Genomic DNA, 20,951 nt, shown 5'->3' on the forward strand with positions numbered 1-20,951 from the left:
GATTTGATATGATGTGTATATTTATTACAAGAAATAATAGGTTTGTCGTTCGAGATAACTTATTGAACAACCTAGTAATTTTGTTGATCATTGATAATAATAAGAAGAAGAAAAAAGAAAAATTACATATTTTAAAAACACTAATATTGTTCTGCAAAATTGCCCGGTAATAAATGTTATAAAACATTAAACAGATGTCAACGCTTATTGCTAACAATTACATCACGGATTATTCATAGTGCTTCAAATACGCATTCAAAAAGGCGACATTAGCGCCATTTGCGTCTGAATCACGCAAATTAGGTGTGACCATACTTTTTGACGAGAGTTCACAGATCTGTTTTAGAGCATACGCCTGATACGCCCGCGTTTATAGAGTTGTGTATTCAAGTGCATTTGCGTTTGTTTCAGTGTTGAAATTTTAATTTGGTTAGTTCGTAAGTTTGAATTGGATAAAGGTTTGTGTTTGATCTCAGAGTGCAATAATTTTGTGTAATTCATATGCAATTCGCATATATGCACATGGTGCGATAATAGCAAGGACGCTGAATTTCACGGTTGGTGAAATAATGATTTAGTACATTTTATGCGTAAATCGTTAATTGAAGGTAAAGAATATTCAATAGTAATAGAATTATATTTTCAACAAAATTGAAAATATAAATTTGTTTTATGAAATTTTATATTAGAACTCTATATTGTATTCCTTGACTCCTCCCATAGTAGATTGCGGTAATAATTTTAAATCACGCCTTCATAGTTGACATTTATTAGAAATGACGTGAAAAATAATTTTCTACACAAAAAATTATCATTTATGTACAGTTACTTTTAAAATTGAGCATACATTTATGTTGCTAATAAAAATTAGCAGGAAATTGAATACAAATAAATGTATCCAAAGTTAAAACACAATATATATTTTATTCATATACACTTTTATGACACAAAATTGAGCGTACATGTAGCTACTTTCATACCATATGGATTAAATATTGATAATATTGAGAAGAAGTTTTGTAAAATGTGTTTGGGACTACTGCTGTTGAGCAATCAAAACAAGGTTGCAAAAACAAGAGGAAGCACATTAATATTACAATTTAAAATCTTGTCATAAAATTATACTCACAAAGAAAATCTCTATTGGAGGTAGGAAAAATACTAGGTAGAATATATTATATCAAATTATAAACAAATTTAGATATAAAAGAATAGTCCAAAATATACCTAATTGGAATAAGAGAAAAAACTGTTATTAAACAGTGATTAACGGTTCATTTACCAACAAATTAAGATAAATCTTAAGATAAATGTACAGAATTCAACATCAGAAGTTTTTTTATGTATAAGAAAACAAATTTTGGTTGAAACTATTTGCCAATTGTTGAGCGAATAAGGATTTTATAGTAGAATTGCTTTGAAGAAACTGTACATTTCAAAAGTGAATAAGTAAAAACATTTAGAATTTGTAAAACCATTTATAAATTGTGAAAAAAAACTTTTGCAATAAGGTAATATTTTCAAATGAAATCAAAATTAATTTATTTGGGCCAGTTGATCAGAAACAAATAATATGAGGGCAGATGTTTAGTTGAATATCATAGGAAAAATATATGTTACATATATTTATATGTTCCATATTTTTATATGTTCCACTATACTATAAGGTAGTATAAATACAAATGGTACTGAAAATATTGAATATATAGATGGTACAATGGATAAGAATAAATATTTAAATATTTAGAAAATAAAACTTAAAAGAATCAGCACAAAAAATAAAAATGCTAAGAGTACATTATTTTTAACAGGCACAGGCAATCGCATGTAAATCAGATATGAAGAATGATATTTGATTAAATCTCATTTTAAAATACTGCTTCAAGTCTCTAAAATGAGTGTAGAAAAAACTAGGAAAGTCAAGCAACTACATCATTAGTAATAACAGAAAGTATACACATTGAGCTGTTTTTATTAAAATAAAAGTATTGGCATAATTAGAATTTCTTAAGTATAAATTATTACAATATTGAATTTGATATTTGTATGTCATCCTTTTTTCGTTATCAGAGTTTTCAAACGATTCAACATTAATTGCATTAACTTTTTTGTGATATTTGGATTTATATTTTCCCATTCTTTCAGAAATGCTTTCTTTGGCTCCTCTTTTGACGTTATGTGTCGTTTTTTAATTTGTTATACCATTTCAGCCCAAAGATGTTCAATGGGATTTAGATCTAGTCAGTGGACTTTTCTTGCCACAGCATACATACCAACATTGCAAATATTTAGAATTAAAATGATATAATATCAAATTTCCCAATACTTTTGTTTCAATAAAAACAATTCACTATGTATAGTTTTTACTATTATTAATCATATAGTTACTTGAATTTCTTGACTTCTTCTACACTTAATTTAGAGACTTGAGGCAGTATTTTAAAACTAGATTTAATTAAACATCATTCTTCTCTTTTTGTTTTATATACAATTGTATTATAAAATATTTCTTGTGCCAATACTTTTGTTCAGCACTGTATATCCTATATTGTTAAATTATGGCTATTGTACAGAGTTCCAAAATTTTAAAAAACACCTCTCCAGTCCCATATGTCAACCTCACGGAGAATGTTTGGAGAGAAATTAAATTTAGATTAGGAAAATATAATTTTACAAATATTGAAAATTTTAAATGAGAATTAAGAAAAGAATATGATAATATTCCATCTTTTTTTTATACAAAAACTGATTCATTATTCCCAAGTTGTTATTAACAAAAGGATATGCTACAAAGTACTAGTGTGTAAAAAGTTTATTAATACTTATAAATAGTGTTAATAATACCTACACACTCAATTTTGTGTCATAAAAGTAAATGTGCTCTTGCAGTTTTCCTTAAATATAAACAAATAGTTCATTTTATTTAAAAATTTTTTTACAAATTATCTTCTAACATATACATATATATCATGTTTTTAATTTTAAATAAGTCTGTTTATATTCATTTTACAACCAATTTTTATTACCAACATAGATGTATATTCAATTTTGTAACTGTATATCTGAAATAATCTGGAGAGAGCAAGGAAAAATATTTCTTTTCTTTTACCATACATCTGAAAATTTAAAAGTATAAAACTAAAAACTATTAACCAAAATTCAAATGTGCAGTAAGTAAAATAAAGTAAAAAGTATAAATGCATATTAAATATAGCACATGATATTTTTAATAGTGCTATGTCTACAGTAAATGTAAAAAGTATTTGTACAAGAATTGATTATAACAAAAACATTGTATCATAATTTTTATTATATAATTTTTATGAAATACTACTTTATTCGTATTCTTTGAAATCTGTGTAACAAGTACTATATAAATAAATGTAAAGTAATTACACCCTTTGTGGAAACATACATTCAGAAGCTTACGGAAATAGGTACATAATAATGAGCTTTGGTATGGACAATATGGACAAAACAATTGCCTATATGTGAGGTTCGTTTGTTTAAGTACATGTTACAAAAATATTTTAAATCTTAATAAATGATATATAAAAGGCCCAACATCAAATATTTATGAGAGCTTACGTCAAAGGGAAATAAACAATACATTGTGAAGATTTGAATTCTTCAAATATTGTGGCAACTTTATGTTTATTATACTATGACTCTATGTAATCTATTGTTTAAAATGATAGATACAAATTGATGGTATATCTATCTTATGTATATATATCAACATGCATCTGCAATATCAAAAAGTTGACTATTTAACAACATACATTTGCAAAGGGTTAATAAGATTTTCATGTCCATATATGAATATGTAGTTTTGGAACATTATTTTGCATATTAATAACATACTGTATGATGTCTGTGGAATCCAATGGCATTAAATTTTCTGTAGTTTATAAAAATTTCTATGTTTTAATATTGTACTGATGTATTTGCATAATCTTACTTTTTCTTGATAGAAAGTTATGTATAGTGGTAGTAGACACATTAACGTTTATGTTATTTTAAATTTTGACTATTTTTATTCCATTCATCTTTGGATTTCATTATTTTGATAATAGTTTGTTCAATCTGTCTGTTGAACTTTTTTGGATATATAATTGTGGAAATTGTGGTGAACGAACACTTGGTTAAAGTACACACAAAGAAAGTTTTTATTGTTAAAAAAGAAGAAATATATTAGAAAAGTAAAAAATAATACAGTACTGGACAAAAGTATTGGCATAACATGATTATTGTGATTCAAATGCTTATAACTACTAAACAAATTCATTCATTATCTATCCTAGTTTGTTACATAACAGAAGCAATAATATAAATAAATTGAATCACAAAGCAATAATAGAAATATATTTATTGAACATCTTATGGATGAATAAAAGTATTGGCCCACATAAATGAGAGCATTTAAAAATAACTAGGAATTAAATATTAATACTTAGTTGACTCTCCTTTCTTTTTAATGACTTCTTTAATCGTTTGGGTATTGAATCGACCAAATTCTTTGTAAAATTTAGCTTGATTTTGTTCCATTCTTCTAAAAGAACATTCTTCAATTCTATTTTACTTGTCATGTTATGTTTTCTAATCCTTTTTTCTAATTCATTCCAGACATATTCAATAGGATTCATGTCTGAATTCTGGAGTGGTGTATTCAGGGTATGAGCAATATTATAAATGATCCAATGGTGTTACAATTTAAGCGGTGTATTTTGCATTGCGATCTTGTTGGAAATACAAATACCATGGGAGATTTAATTTTTTCACGCTATTGAATAAATTTTATATTATTTTTCCCTCTTCACTTGTAGTTTCTTTCGCTTTTCTCGACAATATTAATTTTGTTATTTTTTCTGTTGATAGCTAACTGAATTTTAGGATGACTGTTGTTAGAAATGGCAATCGGGGAATGTTCGACTTATAATTTAAAACGATGATAGGAAATTTTTCGAACAAATACGGATACATTAGATTTAGTATCATCTACTAATACTTTTATCTACCCATAAAATGTTTTATAAATACAATTTTGTTATTATTTAGTGAATCAATGTATTTATATTATTGGTTCTGTTATGTAATAAACTAGGATAGATAATAAATGAGTATGTCAAAAAGTTTTCCTTTAAATGAATTTCTTAGTAGTAATAAGTATTTATATCACAACAATCATGCTGTTTCAATATATTTGTCCAGCATTGTACATAAAAAATAGAACGGCGCTCTAACCGGCTTCCACACTTGGCCATTCCGACTCATCTTTAGTTTCTAAAGATGACTGAGAATAGGGCTTCGTGAAATTCGCAGTCGTTCACGTTTGCTTAGGACCTTCACCTTTTCCGACTCGTATTACCGATCGTACCGATTGTTGTGTTTTCTACAAACTTCATTAAAATCGGCGATTTATACTTAAGTGATGTCCCATGTAAGTACTCGAGAAATTGCAACGATTGCTATCTATACCACTGCATACCACAATCACATTCTCTATAGACAAAAAAAGCTTCAAAGTAAAAATAAAAAAAAGTACCTCCGATATCCGGACAATCCAAGCGTGGGTACCTCAAGGAAGTGTACTAGCTCCTGCATTTATTCTACACTGCGAAAACTCCCAATATGAAAACATTCAAATCTACACGTTTGTAGATAACACTGCATTAATCTTCATTCGTAAGAATTTACAAATTTCCCCATTAAATTTCCAAAATCACATCGCAAAAGTGGAAAATTGGTTAAATACTAACAATGGAGTAGAATTTTCTATTTCTTATACTGGTACATGTAATATAGCAGTATAAACTCAACTGCAATTGACGCACAAATATAGCGTAAACGTATAAAAAATATAATCTTTCCATCAAATTATAGGGGTGATATCAATTGGTAATAATAATTTTAGTTTTGGTATTGCAGTGATTTCGGTATTACCTGCATCGGTTACATACGGGAGATTAACAATATATTTACAATAAAGAAATAACAGATTTTAGTGTAATATAGTTTGCATGCTATCAGAAAAACTTCGATGCTCTCACATCGAATGTATGTATATCAATAGATAATTATTTAAGAAGAATTAGGCCTCAACGATTTCAATGATTTTGAAATAATATGTTGTAAAAATCAATATTTTGAAGAACCTTTTTCTATTCATTTAATGAATAGAATATTCACTGATCTTGTCCCTTATGATTTTTTTCTTTAGGTCCATCTAAAAACTGAAGTCTGTACATACCAATCAAGAAATATTTAAAAGCTAAAGCTTGTTGTTTGCCATGAAATTACAATTATAATATCGAAAATGATCGCCCGAATAATGAAAAATTATTGAAATCGGCCACGATAGTAATCGCGAATAAAGGTCAAGATGTCACGAATATTATTTTGATGTCATAATCTTAAAAAAAAAGTAAATAGAATCCCACGTATTTTCATATTCCAACAAAAATTTTTTAAAAATTTACACCATGTTTATTTTATCAACTTTTAAAATCCAGGAAATTGTTTTGTTACATTCTGATAATTTATCACGTTTGAACGAGAAATTAATAGTGACACAAATAATCTTACATATCCGTATATAATCTTATATATTTGAACTTAATAATATAAAAAGAAATAAAGTAAGGTACTACGTGACTGTCTTTTCTTCTCTCACTCAATTGCTGATACTCATTACTCTCTCCTTTCATATGCTGCGTTCACGCTTCATTCCTGAACTATGTCCGTTCCGTACAGCGGTCCATATTAATATAATAGTTTAAGCATAATTTATTGTATTGTTTAAAAGTATAATATAAATGTGTAGAAAAGTAAAGTAATTATTAATAAATATGTAAGTACCATTTAAATTTGATACGACTTCATAAATATAATATGATTGTTCATTTCGAATTTTGTTCAATTGAATTTGCATACTGTATGCTGGTTGGTCGCGCACACAAAAGTAGAGTATTGACACGTTAAACGCCATAGTGGTCCCTGAAGACTAGCGCTCCAAACTTACAACGATTCTTTAAAGCGCTTACGAAACATTAACTCTAATACTTCTTAACTTTAAAATAGTATTACTCCTGTTAGTAATACTATAAAATAACAAGTGCATCGACAAATTATCGAATATTTCAACTTTTTACTTTATGGTTCGAACAAATATCCCTGATATTTTCAAGTATAGAAAACTGATGTGGCGTTTAATGTGTTAAGCATGCGAAAAATGGAACGAGGTAAAGTATCAATGTTTTGTTTATTTTCTACTATTTCTTGTTCGGTTTTAGTTCCTTTCTACGTTAAGATATATTATACGAGGACTGCACGATAAGTATCTGTTTTTAACAGCTCTCCAGTTGACTCAAAGTTCGTATATTATTGTTTAACACTTGTCTTCCGAACGATATCTGTCAAAATTGTAGACATTTATCAAGTAATTTTGTTTTGGTAACTGTTTGTGTGTTGGTGACAAGTTTGTGTTTGTTTTCAACTATGGAAAAAGAGCAATATCGGCCAATGATTCGATTCCTTTTTTCGGTTGGGAAGACATTTGAGGAAATCAAAATGAAGTTACATGCTGTTTATAAGGACGATGTACCTTCGATAAGCACCATCAGTTATTGATTTAATGAATTCAAGTGTGGCCAAACATCCGTTTTTGATGAAGAGCGCTCCAGATGTCTGATTGAGGTGACTCAACGGAACAAAATTCGTAATATCGTGTTAACAGATCGTCGAGTCAGAAGATTGAAGAGATGCTGACATTGTAAACATATTGGCGAGATGGGTGCCACGTGTGCCATAATGGAACAAAAACGAAATCGCGCTCGTCCATAATCGCCACAGTAAAACTGGTCGAATTACGTTACGAATTGCTGCCTCATCTACCATATTCACCAAATTTGTCCTCTTTTTGTTTCCAAACCTGAAAAAATGACTTGGCGGAAAAGAGATGTCAAAGGAAGAGGTCATCTCCGAAACAGAAACCTATTCTACAGAATTTGACAAAACCTACTTTTTAGATGGTTTTAAAAAGTTGAAATTTCGTTGAATCAAGTATATCGAATTAAATGGAGACTATCTTGAAAAGTAAATTAAAAGAAGAAAAAAAAGAAAACGTTTCGATTCACCGGAAAGATTTTCAGGAAAAATAAAATAGCACGAACCAGTCAAAATTTTTAGCAACAATAAGAATGTCAGAAAAAATGCCGGGTCTGTCACTCATATTATATACGTCGAGAAACTGCTTATATGTGTAAATATATATATATTATTTCCAAGCAAACTGACATCACCTATATTTACATTATTTATGTATCAAGTAACAATTCTATGTGTTCATAGATATACCAGTTTGTCAATTTTTCCTAAGGTTTTTGTAAAAACTGCGTGTTCTTTAATTTTATTTATAGGATAGCCACTTTAGAGTTTTCAAAGAGTAGGCACAAATTGTTTTTATCGAAATTAATTATTGTACAAATATTTTTTGTAACCACTTTAACATGGGTCACGGTTCATTTTTAAAGCCCATATAAATATCTTTCATGCGTGTTTTAAACGTATTAGAAGTTAGAGAACAATAATAATAGTTAGAATGAAATATATTATTTTCGTTTTTGTTTGGAGGTGATCACGGTTGAGCAACTTATAATATACAATGCTGTGAATAATTATAAGCTCAATCATATTTTTAAATGTTTCACAATGATGATGTTACATAAGAAAAATAAGTAAATCAAAAATATAAATTTTTTTATATCAAAACTACACTTTTTACTCTTGATGAAAATCTTGTGAACCATTCTGATTGCTTTTTTCCTGTAGCTTTCAATTTCAAGTTTCAATTAATTCTTTACCACAATCTGCGATCTACGAATTAGAAACTAATAAATTTCATTTCAATTAAAAAATAGTCTTATTAATACTTAATTTGTTTCAAAGAAAATAGTTTTTGGTTTTATTTTAATTGAATAAACAATTTAAGATATCTAATGATGATCAATAATTACAGGGAATTTAATAATATATCAACTACATTGAAGGACGCATAGCAATGTATTGTATACAAACAATTTTGACATATATCCTGATCGTTTTAAGTGGCGTATTTTCTCAAAATATGTTATATGGAGAAATATTATATCAATGTCCACAACATTGGATACAATTTCAGGAATCATGTTTTCGTTTTATAAAAAGTCCCATTAGAGAAAGGGAGGAAGCTAGAAAAAATTGTCAGGCTTATCAAAGTGATCTTGTTACAATAAATTCCTTGGAGGAACATGGGTTTCTATTATATCAATTATTGTGGCAAGATCCTCAACATCGTAAATGGTACACTGGTATAAAATATCAAAATGGGAACTGGATAAATGAAGGTGATAATACTCAGCTGTTAAGTATGGATAATGCATTTTTGCCTGAACCAAATGATAATATACCTGGTAAAGATTATCTAGTATATTCTTACCACAATAATTTACAACGTTGGGGATTAGAAAAAGTAACAGGCAGAGATAAATTGTTATACATTTGTGAAGCTCCAATTTCTACTTTGCACAACTTACTGGAAGATGATCGTACCTATCAGTATGGTGTTGAAATTGATGATCCTAGTAAAATTCCTAGAGGACCATATTTTATTAAGCAACCTGTGGATAAAGTATTTGATGTATCAAAAAGAAAAATAAGTAACGATGTTTCGTTGAGCTGTTTTGCAGGTGGTTATCCTGCACCAACATACGAGTGGTTTCAAGAAGATTATGAAAATGATAGATTAATTGCAACAAAAATAGACCCACTAAAAAATATAAGATACACTATAAGTGGTGGTACTTTGATTATTTATGAACCTGACCAGGTAATTATATATTAAATTTTATAAAATTTCTGTTAAAAATAAATTATATGAATGATATTAATCGACTACTTTTAGACAGAAGACAGAGGTTCGTACCATTGCAAAGTGACAAACAAGTTTGGTACAATTATGTCTGAAAGTGTAGAATTGTCATTTGGGTATATCTTAGAATTTAATTTAAAACGTTCAGAAGAGCGTGGTGATCAGAATTGGGGTAAAGCTGTATATTGTGATCCACCGCAACATTTTCCTGGAGTAAAATATTACTGGGCACGTGACTATTTTCCTAATTTTGTGGAAGAAGATAAACGTGTTTTTGTTTCCCATGATGGGGCACTTTATTTCTCTGCATTGGAGATGATTGATCGTGGGAATTATTCTTGTAATGTTCAAAGTGTTGCCTCTGATACTGGTCGTAATGGACCATTCTTTCCATTGAGGGTTGATCCACATTGTAATTAATTTTTTCTACTCCATTATCTTTATTAAAAATACTTAAGTATTCTTTTCATTTATAGACAAATATTATTCTTGATATGAAAATAATGTTAATTTTGATCAAATTAAATAGAGTGGTATTCAGATGTATAGTTTAGAGAAATATCATGAAGTACTGCTTCTCGTAAGGACGTCTGTTCACGTTTTAGTTACGCGTTTGAGAGATAAAACGGAGCACAGATCAATACATGACACTTTCTCAAGATCTTGTTTAGCCGTGAATGTTCCGACTTTCGCACTCCTTACAAAACTAAACATCTGAATTACGCATAATACATAGGTGTATTTACAGAGAATTCCTAATATTATCGTACATCGTTTTACTTTTCAGCTTCGTTTCAACAATTAAAGTTTCCTAACAATTTTCCGAAAGCATTTCCAGAGGCTCCAATTGCCGGGGAAGAAGTAAGACTTGAATGCATTGCGTTTGGATAGTAAGTTTATTCACTTTCTTAACATGTACTACAAGGGGCACTCACGATCGGGATAAATACTTTTTGAATGGAACGAGTTTCAAAACGTAAATGATGGTAAGAATAAATAAATCCTAGAATGTTAACCATTAATCTAGACAACCACTTTGTTCAAAAAAAAACCTTCAATATTCTTTTTAACTTTATTAAAATTTAAGAAGTTATCGTTGCAATAGTTGATGTGCATCCTGGAAATAACTCAGAAGATTTTAGCAAGTGCCAATCAAACTGTTTGAGACAAAAAATATAAGCTGTTAAACACGTCTTTGTCTCAAATATGATAGAAAGCTAAAACAATCAAAGCTCACAACGATTCTGTAGTAGAAGAAGTAAAATCTGAAGTTTTTTCTGGAGGAGAAATACCATTGATGGGCTAGTTTGCTTGGCGCTTATTGTAGGATTTGAATTTTGTCTAAATAGTTTATATTTTTTTAATTTAATGTTTGTTTTGTTTCCTCATTTATTTTGCGTGTTACATTTAAGCAGATATTAAAATTATCAATTCAATCATTTAGCATTATCAATATATTCGATAATAGAAGTTGATTCGATATAACATGCAAAGAAATAAGAAATATAAATAAAGAAACAATTATATAATAACATTAAAATTTTGTCTGTAAGTCTAAACTCTGGTTTTCTGAGTTGTGAACTGAAATTTTTAAAATGCCCTTAAAGTAGGAGGGCACGTGTTAACTTACTCTTTAAAGTAGGTCGTAGATGTTGCTATCACAAAATTCATTAGCGACTGAATATCGTTATCATGATCATTAGCGGCTAATATCCTAGGATCCTTTATCCTCACTGTCAAGACGATTGTCGCATTCATCTTGATCGTAGGCTTCCCTTGTTGACGTATTCAGGCGTTGCATGATCATGTCCGTGTGTGTTTTACGGACGTACTGGACCTATCCTAGAACATTAAATATGTTAACTGTTTTGCTCATGACTTTTCATTTTTTAAGATAAGAAATTGAGTTTTGGTCTATAAGCATTCATTTATTTGTAATATTTTAATGATACGTACACATTCTTGCGTCTGTCCGTTTTGTTCCAGCAACCCATAAATTGCACTAAAAGGCCTTAGTAAAAAATCAGGAAACACACCCCCCCCCCCCCCCGAAATAACACTACATGATTGGCATCAATCCCCATTGTTGGGTATTTCTTAAGTTTATAGGCAACAAGATAAGATGAGAGTGTGAAAGTGTTTCTCGGAAAAAATAAAGAAAATCATAACTTTTAAATGATTGAAGTAAGTATTATGTAACAGCCAGTACTTGAGTACAGCAACTAACAATTCTTGTACCATTTGAAACTAATAAGACTATGATGTAATGGATTTAGTACTCTGTACATTGGGGAATATCTCTTGCAATGAAAATATAACGAGCATACACAATTCATAATGCGAAAAATTAGGGTATAAACTTATATAAGTAATAAGAAATTCAGATTTGCATTTGAACATATGATCGACAATATTTGAGTTTGGTAAAGATTTAATGCCGTAACTTGACAGGTGACTCTCGCTCACCACTTTTTTTGGTGCGGAAATTCGATGTGCTGTGTAAATTATTTATGTTTCCTTATGTGGTGATTGATATCTTGTTTATGCTTGTGACATCGTTCTTCGAAGTTCGGTCCTAAGCACTGCGTATATAATCTTACAAAGACGACGTAACGTTCCTACGTAAGATTTTCTTATCTGGGATTAGTGCGATACCATGAAGCGGACTGCATTTTCGGCATCAGTTCTAACTTGACAGCCTTGGCAAAAGGAACAGAAAAATTGAAATTTCTCATCCCCATTACCATGGAACGTAGTAATGAAATAAGCTCGAGTGAAGATGAGTTTGATTTCGAGTTGCTAAACGAGGAAATTACAACTATACACAGAGAGTTTGACGGTAGAGAGAACACGAGCAGTAGTGATGATAGTGATGAAGTAAGTGGTGTAAGAAGAGGAAAAATCAGAATAATAAACAGTGAATGTGACAGTGATAGTGATACTGCAGAAGACCCACTATCCGACAATTCTGAATGGATTAGTTGTACATGTTCCTCTGCAAATACCAAACGTGCCTCCTTATGTCTTATATTTAATACTGGTTTTCTCATTATTCTACTTCGTTTTATAATGTTGTTAGTCTAAAATACATGACGAACATTCTGTATATTTGTTTCCACTCCAGCTTTCTTAGCGATCTTTCTCGCAGTAGCACAAGAATTGGAAGCAGCACGTATTATCGTTCATGTATCGCGTTCAGATAATATTGCTGATCTTCCTATATTTTTCTTCTTTCCGTATGCACTTGTATTTTTGAGCCAATTATATATATAACTTCTTTTGCAATTTGTGTAATAGACAGCTTTTGTTTCTTCAGAGCTAAAATTGTCCTAATTTCGTTTTCACTGAGCTTTTTACTACGACCACGACACCAATTGAATGTATAACTCTGTGCAAGTTCATGAAACCCTGAAGAAAATGTAAATACTGTACTAATGCGTCGGATTATGTCTTTCTCTCCTAACAGTGAAATTTCATTGAAGTAAGGTCAGTCTATGTTATGTTTACATATTCGTAGAAGGTACGTTATACATATAACTCAGAGTTTCCATCCTAGCATAATCCTAACACAAGAAATTAAAGATAGCACGCTTGTGCTATTATTTTTTTTTAAAGTGTACAATAATTGTGGTCTACCTGTAAGAAAACTCGACTTGTGTTTCAGGCTACTTGTTTGGTTTTTAATCAAAATACTGCCAGATTCGTATTTCTTTCAGGAATTTGTGGTACAGGGTGGGTTTTATGAACATTGTTACGTTTTATATATTTAGTTTAACTTAGATTTACTTATTTTGTAAGAATATTCATTTTTAGTAAATGCATCATAGATATTTGATTCCATGTTAATGAGAACATCTGACAAGTATACATGTATGAAATCCAGGAAAACGTGCAATAAAATTGCACTTTACTTTGTTTTAAAATATATGAAATTCAATGCCTTAAACTTAATACGTCATGAGCAAAAAAGTTAACAAAAATTATCTAATCAAAAGTGGTGATCTTAATATCAGTATTATAATATGATTGAATTATTTAATTAGAATAGAAATATTCTTCATTTGATATAGCCCTGTTCCATCATACAATTGGACAAGAAGAGGCGCATTATTACCACGTGGAGCACATATAACTAGTTATAATCGAGTATTAATAATACCAAAAGTGCATGTTGATGATCAAGGAGAGTATGTCTGTAGAGTTCATAATGACAGATTGTCAATCGAAAATTCGGTAAGGTTGACTATACAAGCAGCTCCTAATTTCACTATTCCATTAGTGGATAAGCATATGGATAACAGAGGAGAATTAACTTGGACCTGTGAAGCATTTGGAATACCAGATGTAACTTATAGTTGGTTTAAAAATACTGAATTGTTGGACATGGAAACTCTTAGACCTGAGGATAAAGATCGATATTCCATACAAGACAATGTTTTAAACATAAAGTATTTGGATCCAGAAAGGGATCCAGCTATGTATCAGTGTCGTGCAAAAAATCAATTGAAAACAAGATACTCGTCTGCGCAGCTTAGAGTGTTATGTAAGTTGTTACTAAATATTCAGTTGATATCTAAAATAGCTGAAACAGGGAGAATAAATGAACAGGCTCGGATTTGAAACATTAAATGTGATTATTTTTGTTATTTAAAAAATATATAAGTGGGTTATAGTCGAAAGTATAGTATCAAATTATGTAATATATGTAGTATATAAAAATTTGGTTATTGATAATACTGTCCGACACGAATTGCTTTCAATAACTAACGAGTGATCCTTGTAGAGCTACACTCTCCAAATAAGAATCCGGAATTGATATTCACAGAAATATACGAGAAAAAAGAGAACACTGAAGTATTAAAATAAAAAAGGTCAAATATTATTTATACAAAGTAGATGGCCCATTGAACGCTTCTATCGGCGTTGGTATCGCATCTCGTGATAGATACAGAACTTTTCGTAAAAATACAAAACGAATGCAGAGGAACTACACACATCGTCACTTTTTTAAACTTTGATGTTAATTTATAACTATTTAGACCCAAAAACAATTAATAGATTATACACCACTATATTCGAGAAACTCTCCTCTATTTTTGAAGACCAATTGGAACTTTCTCACCTTTTTACTTTTCATGTAATACCTCATGTTTGTGGAAAATCCTGGATTTTTATAAGAACTTGTGTTTTTCGAAAACTTAGAGTGATTCAACAATTCGGCTTCCGGATTCTTGTATAAAGAGTGGCTCTATAAGGGTCACTTACTGATTATTGAGAGGCAGAAAAAAGTTTCAGTTTGTCAGACAATGTAATCGACCTGGCAAGAATCATACCAATTGATTAGAGTAGTCAAGCTAATCCGTGTTTGAAATTTGATTTAGTACATTATGTGATTGATTCCTTTTTTTTTTTAAGTGTAGTATGCCTGAGAAATGTAAGAGTTTGCATATTATTTCTTCAAATTATAGCTTTAAAACCATCGTTTAAAAAACGACCCATGGAACCTGAAACCTATGCAGCAGAGAAAGGAAATGTTACAATTGTTTGTAATCCTGAAGCTGCACCCAAACCAAAATTTGTTTGGAAAAAAGATGGAAATGTAATTGGTTCTGGTGGCAGGCGAAGAATTTTAGAAACTGGTAGTCTTATAATTAGCCCTGTATCCAGAGATGATGAAGGCACTTATGTTTGTATTGCAACAAATCAATATGGAACTGATGAAACTCGTGGACGATTGATTGTTCTACGTAAGTTACTATTTTTTGCAATACTTTTTTGTCAACCATATTATGTTTAAAATGTTTTCATATAAAGATGGTCCACAATTTGTGGAAAGATTGCCGCAACGTGTAACTACAGCAATAACGCAAAATCAAATTTTACGGTGTATGGGTGAAATTGATGAAACCCTAGATGTTGCATATATTTGGAAACACAATGGTTTACATATCAGAGATGAAAATATAATGAGTAATCCCAGATTGCATATTGATGGTGAAGAACTCAATATAATAAATGCTACGTTCGCAGAAGCAGGAGAGTATGAATGCATAATTAAAAGTGCCGTAGGTGAAATTTCTAGTAAAACAATAGTTATAGTAGAAGGCCCACCAGGGCCACCGGGAGGTGTGCAAGTCGTAAACATTATAAAAACTTCCACGACTTTACGTTGGACTGATGGTGCTTTTAATGGTAAACCAATTACTATGTATACAGTAAGCGCGAAAACTAATTGGAATCATACATGGTTTAATATCATAGAAAGTATGTATATTCATGTATACATTTCTTATAAATTCTATGGTAAACATCTTCTTCATGTGTATATTATTTCAGATATTACTGCCATTGAAGTAGATAGGTATAATGGTAGGAAAGAAGCTTATTTGGAAAATGTTTTAAATCCTTACACCACTTACGCATTTTGCGTATCTGCATTTAATGAGTTGGGATATAGCTTACCGTCATCACCTTCCCCACAATATAGTACTCCATCAGATATACCAACTAAAGTTCCATCTAATATAAGTGGAGGTGGAGGAAAGATTGGAGACCTCACCATCACATGGAATCCATTACCACCTTCTGACCAAAATGGTCCAGGAATCTATTATATTATTTTTTGGCGTCGAAAATATCACGAAACAGAGTTTCAGTCATTGTCTTTGAAAGAATATGGTAATGTTTTCAGGAGTGTCGTACAAATACCACAACAATTCTATTATACAGAATACGAGATCAAAGTCCAAGCAGCTAATGCATTAGGTTTTGGACCAATTTCTGATACAGTTACAATATTTAGTGCAGAAGATATGCCGCAAGTAGCTCCGCAACAAGTTGTTGCACATAGTTATAATAGTACTAGTTTAAGAGTTAGTTGGGCGCCAATCGAACAAAGTCGCGAAAAGATACGAGGCAAATTAATAGGTCATAGAATAAAGTACTGGAAAGAAAATAATCGAGAAGAGGATGCAGTGTATTATTTATCTCGAAGTACACGATCATGGGCTCTTGTTGTTGGTCTACAACCAGATACTTACTACTATGTTAAAGTAATGGCATATAATTCTGCTGGAGAAGGGCCTGAAAGTGAACGATATCTGGAGAGAACTTACCGAAAAGCACCACAAAAGCCACCATCATCTGTTAATGTATATGGTATAAACCCTTCGACGGTTAGAGTTGTGTGGCGTTATGTTCAACCAAGTCTAGAAGAAGAACCATTAATTGGATACAAAATACGTGTCTGGGAATTAGATCAAGATATGAGTACTGCAAATGATACTATTAGACCGAGTGGTACAAAATTAGAAGCTGATATCACTAATCTCAGTCCTGGTAAGGCATACCATTTGCGTGTACTTGCATTTAGCAAAGGTGGAGATGGACGCATGTCAAGTCCAACTTACACATTCCAAATGGGCGATACAGCTGCTTTTAGAAGGAGTGCTGGTAACAAAATATCAAATGCTGCTTTAGGTATATCTTTATTATTACTATTTTGCATTTATGAATATGTGTAATATACTCATGATTTTTCAAGAATATATACATTTAGTGGATGTGTAGCAACAAATTTTTAAACAAGCATCCTATTGACCAGTTTTATATGGATACAAACGGTACCTCAATAACATTTCGTTACATTCTTTGTTATTAACTTGTTGGCTTAATGCTATTTGATACAAATTACAATGCATTTATTTATATCTTTGATAACAGAATCTTGTTGCTATTATTTGAAATATAATCAACAAGTGAAATTTTAATAAAGAATAGTTAAGATAAGCAAAGTAATTTTAAGATAAGAACAAGTTTTAACTTGAAAAATTCTAAAGATTTAAAAAATTATGTTTGTTTCCTAAAATATGTCTTTACTTATATGCCCATTTGAAAGTATTTGTTAACAGTTAAACAAAGTCAATTAATGAATTTTTTAAAGTACTCCTTCTTAAACAATGTACAGTATTCCAATTTCTCGTTTCAAAATCTGATCTTTTCCTCGATTGATTGCAAGCGACCAACTGTCGATAGATGCTGAGTGTTCCTTGCTGCACGTTGCATTCAAAAAATGAGTCAAAACATAACTCTATTTAAATCTTTTATATTATGTATAAAACGACACTTCTGAATGTTGCAAGTACGTACACCTTCGAATAAAATCTTGTTTTGACTCATTGTCGTAGGAAAAACCTAATTATCCATTGATAATACTTTCATAAAGTGATGTTGAAAAATATAAAATTTTGTATTTCATATGAGTGGTTTATACACTCGCTTGTAAATTTTAGCCGCCGCGTGTATCTATGCAAAATTCACTCTCATTATATATGATTTACTTTGTCAGTTCGAAATAGAATTTGCCATCATTTCCGGAAAAAAATCAGATGTATGACACAATGTTTCGCCCTGAAACGAGAAAGTGGAGGATTAAGAAATTTTAATAAGCTTCATTTTGATAGTAGTTATTGTAAACTTTATTTAAAACGTTTTTGATCGTAATATTTCAGTCCTTTTCAATAATAGAATTATAATTAGAATTATAAAAGAAATATATATTAATTATAATATATTTACACCCACTACATCTGTTAACCTTATTTGTTTATTAGAAACACGAAAAATTAAAATTATATTGACAACTTACATTATATAAAATATGTTCATTGTTTTTCGTTTACACTGTCATTAATAGTATTATTATTAAATATTAAATGTTGTTTAGAATGGTTTATGATTTGACCTATTGTACTATATGTACAATTTGGTTGTGTTTTTAATACATGCAAGTTCAAAATGCGTGTTATTATTATTTTTTCTCAGTGTAAATATATGTATTATATAGTGTTTCTGAACTAGTACAACCCGAAAAAGGGTGAATCTATACGAAAATATAAGTCGAAAATGTAGAGTGACATTTTTCCATTTGAAAATAGTTGCTTGTATTCAAGAGTATATGTAATTTTGTTCATAAATCAGTATATCTGCTATATTGTTGCGTGTTTATTTCTAAATCCAAATTGATGTGATTATATTAGATCTTTGATCATTTTTCTTAATTAAATCAAAGTCTTGGATTTTTCTAATTTAGATGTCAGTAATAAAATATCTTCCTTGAAGGTAGTTCTTGGGATTTCTTGATTGTAATCAGTATTTGTTGGGATTGTAGATCTTGTGCTGACGTGTTTGTCATTAGGTTGGAAAGTGTTCGGTAAAGATAGTAGCTTTTTCAAGGGCATTTCTTGCCAAGCTATCGTCAGATTCCTTGACAGCAAGAGAGTAGTCTTTTGAATTGTTTAGTGGATTTTCCATAATGAATAATTCATATCTTCGTCGGAGGAAAGCTTATAGATGTATGAGTGAAATTTATTATTGCAATGCTGCAGTATTAGCTGTTTCACTTAAACGATTGCGTTCAGTCTTTTTTATTGAAAAGAAATGTGTTTCGGAAATATTTTCCAGTGCTTATTGATGACATTATGGACATTGAACATGCCATCTCTCGTAAAACATTTTGATCCCATTTCAAATTTATTTCTTTAGACGTTGCCCACATATTTTTTACAATTTTTCTTTGTCTGTTTTCTGTTGTCTCTTGTTGAGGTTGATTGCGGACGTTCGGATCTCTTACGGTTGCTGACACTTCCATTTTTACAAAATTTTTTATTTATACAGCTGACAGCAGTCCTGGTGTTGTACTTGGCTGAAAACTTTTTGCCAGAGGTAGTAGTTCCAGGATTTTCCTGTACGCGCTGAAAAATTGTTCCTCTGTGTTTCTTGCAATCTGTCTAAATCAACTTCTGTCGACGAAAAATATCGAATGATCTACATATATTTCGCAAGCATTCTTTAGTCCTTTGAATAACTCTTCTATTAGGATAGTGACAACTTGACTACCGATCTCGGTAGTAATTGGCAGCCAAAGATACATTCCTTACTACAATGTATACAATTTATACCCAAAGTATATACTATATTCCTTACTGCAGTATGTTGCCATATTGACAGAATGATACAAATTGAGAGTCTGCATCGAAGACGGTAAGAATACATGACACTGACTATGTCTATATATAAAAGTAATCGCCTACCTTCCGCAAAACCAACTGAAAGTGTAAGGACGACGAATTTATATCATGCCAAAGTAAATGCACACGTACTCGATGAATATTCAACATCACTTTTTCGGAAATAAAGCCTTAAATGAAAAAATGTCACTCTACATTTTCGACTTACTTTTTCATCTAAATTTAACTCCTATTCGGGTTGTACTACCAGTTCGGAAATACACTGTATATTAAAATTATGCAGAGAATTGAAATAATACAGTCAAAGATATTTTCAATCAAGTTTGTAAAAGTACTGTCAAGAGAGAGTATAAGTTTTTCAAGCAAGCAGTTACTCCACCTATTAATAAAAAATTTCATTTTTGAATTAAAAGTTTTTCTAAGAGAAGGCAGCAGATCTATCCGTCCATGAATACCCACATAACATAATGTAAATATTAATCGTAATATTATTTTGTAACAAATCTTAATTTACTTTAAGGGTGATCTTCTTGTATGGACAATAATTGTATACGTTATTAAAACAACTTTGTAGAAGAACCTATAAAAAGTCTACAGACATTTTATGTATAATTATATGTTATGGTGATATTTTTATCAGTATAATTTTTAGTTTATGAAAAATAATAGATTCGTTTTTGTATTAATGTATTAAAAAACAAAAAGTCGCATACAATATATGTTTTTTACAAAGAAAGTTATTTTACTATTTACTCTTTCCTGTTAAATTTAAGTATATATAGAATACATGTATAATAAATCGTGTTAGTACTGACTAGTAGTACGAGAACGGTCCGATAAGTACTTAGCCTGCAAAAGAAAAACGAAAATTTTGGAAAAGTGGCGATTTATTTCTCTATATAGCTCTCCTTTCAGCTCGATACACTTGACCCAGCGATGCTCCAACTTCTTTAACCCGTCTGAAAAATACGTACCTCCAGTACGGAGGTCTGCAAAGTAGGCCTCCGTGGTGGCGA

The 20,951-nt window shown here is 30.5% G+C and overlaps 2 protein-coding genes and 1 long non-coding RNA gene across 5 annotated transcripts; 2 read left to right on the plus strand and 1 right to left on the minus strand.

Moving 5' to 3' along the window:
- Positions 1-304: 304 nt before the first annotated feature.
- LOC143149851 (contactin-like) lies at positions 305-17,469 on the plus strand. Of its 2 annotated transcripts, none has more exons than XM_076317592.1 (8): positions 305-608; positions 9,017-9,865; positions 9,941-10,319; positions 10,695-10,797; positions 13,978-14,450; positions 15,376-15,654; positions 15,722-16,171; positions 16,244-17,469. In XM_076317592.1, the coding sequence occupies exons 2-8, from the start codon at positions 9,059-9,061 to the stop codon at positions 17,428-17,430; spliced, it is 3,678 nt and encodes a 1,225-aa protein (XP_076173707.1). In that variant the 5' UTR covers positions 305-608; positions 9,017-9,058; the 3' UTR covers positions 17,431-17,469. The 2 variants fall into 2 exon arrangements, with proteins under 2 accessions (XP_076173707.1, XP_076173708.1); XM_076317593.1 differs by having other exon boundaries at positions 305-557.
- Positions 10,822-13,642, minus strand: LOC143149853 (uncharacterized). 2 transcript variants are annotated; one of them, XR_012992892.1, is made up of 3 exons: positions 12,374-13,642; positions 11,538-11,749; positions 10,822-11,024 (listed from the first exon to the last, which is right to left on the minus strand). It is a non-coding gene; the product is annotated as an uncharacterized LOC143149853 (long non-coding RNA). The 2 variants fall into 2 exon arrangements; XR_012992891.1 differs by lacking the exon at positions 12,374-13,642 and having other exon boundaries at positions 11,538-11,923.
- LOC143149852 (uncharacterized) lies at positions 11,910-13,706 on the plus strand. Its single transcript, XM_076317595.1, has 2 exons — positions 11,910-12,091; positions 12,555-13,706. Coding segments are annotated over exons 1-2 (438 nt in total). The 5' UTR covers positions 11,910-12,090; the 3' UTR covers positions 12,992-13,706.
- Positions 17,470-20,951: the final 3,482 nt, after the last annotated feature.

The sequence above is a fragment of the Ptiloglossa arizonensis genome, chromosome 8 (assembly GCF_051014685.1).
Source record: "Ptiloglossa arizonensis isolate GNS036 chromosome 8, iyPtiAriz1_principal, whole genome shotgun sequence".
NCBI lineage: Eukaryota > Metazoa > Arthropoda > Insecta > Hymenoptera > Colletidae > Ptiloglossa > Ptiloglossa arizonensis.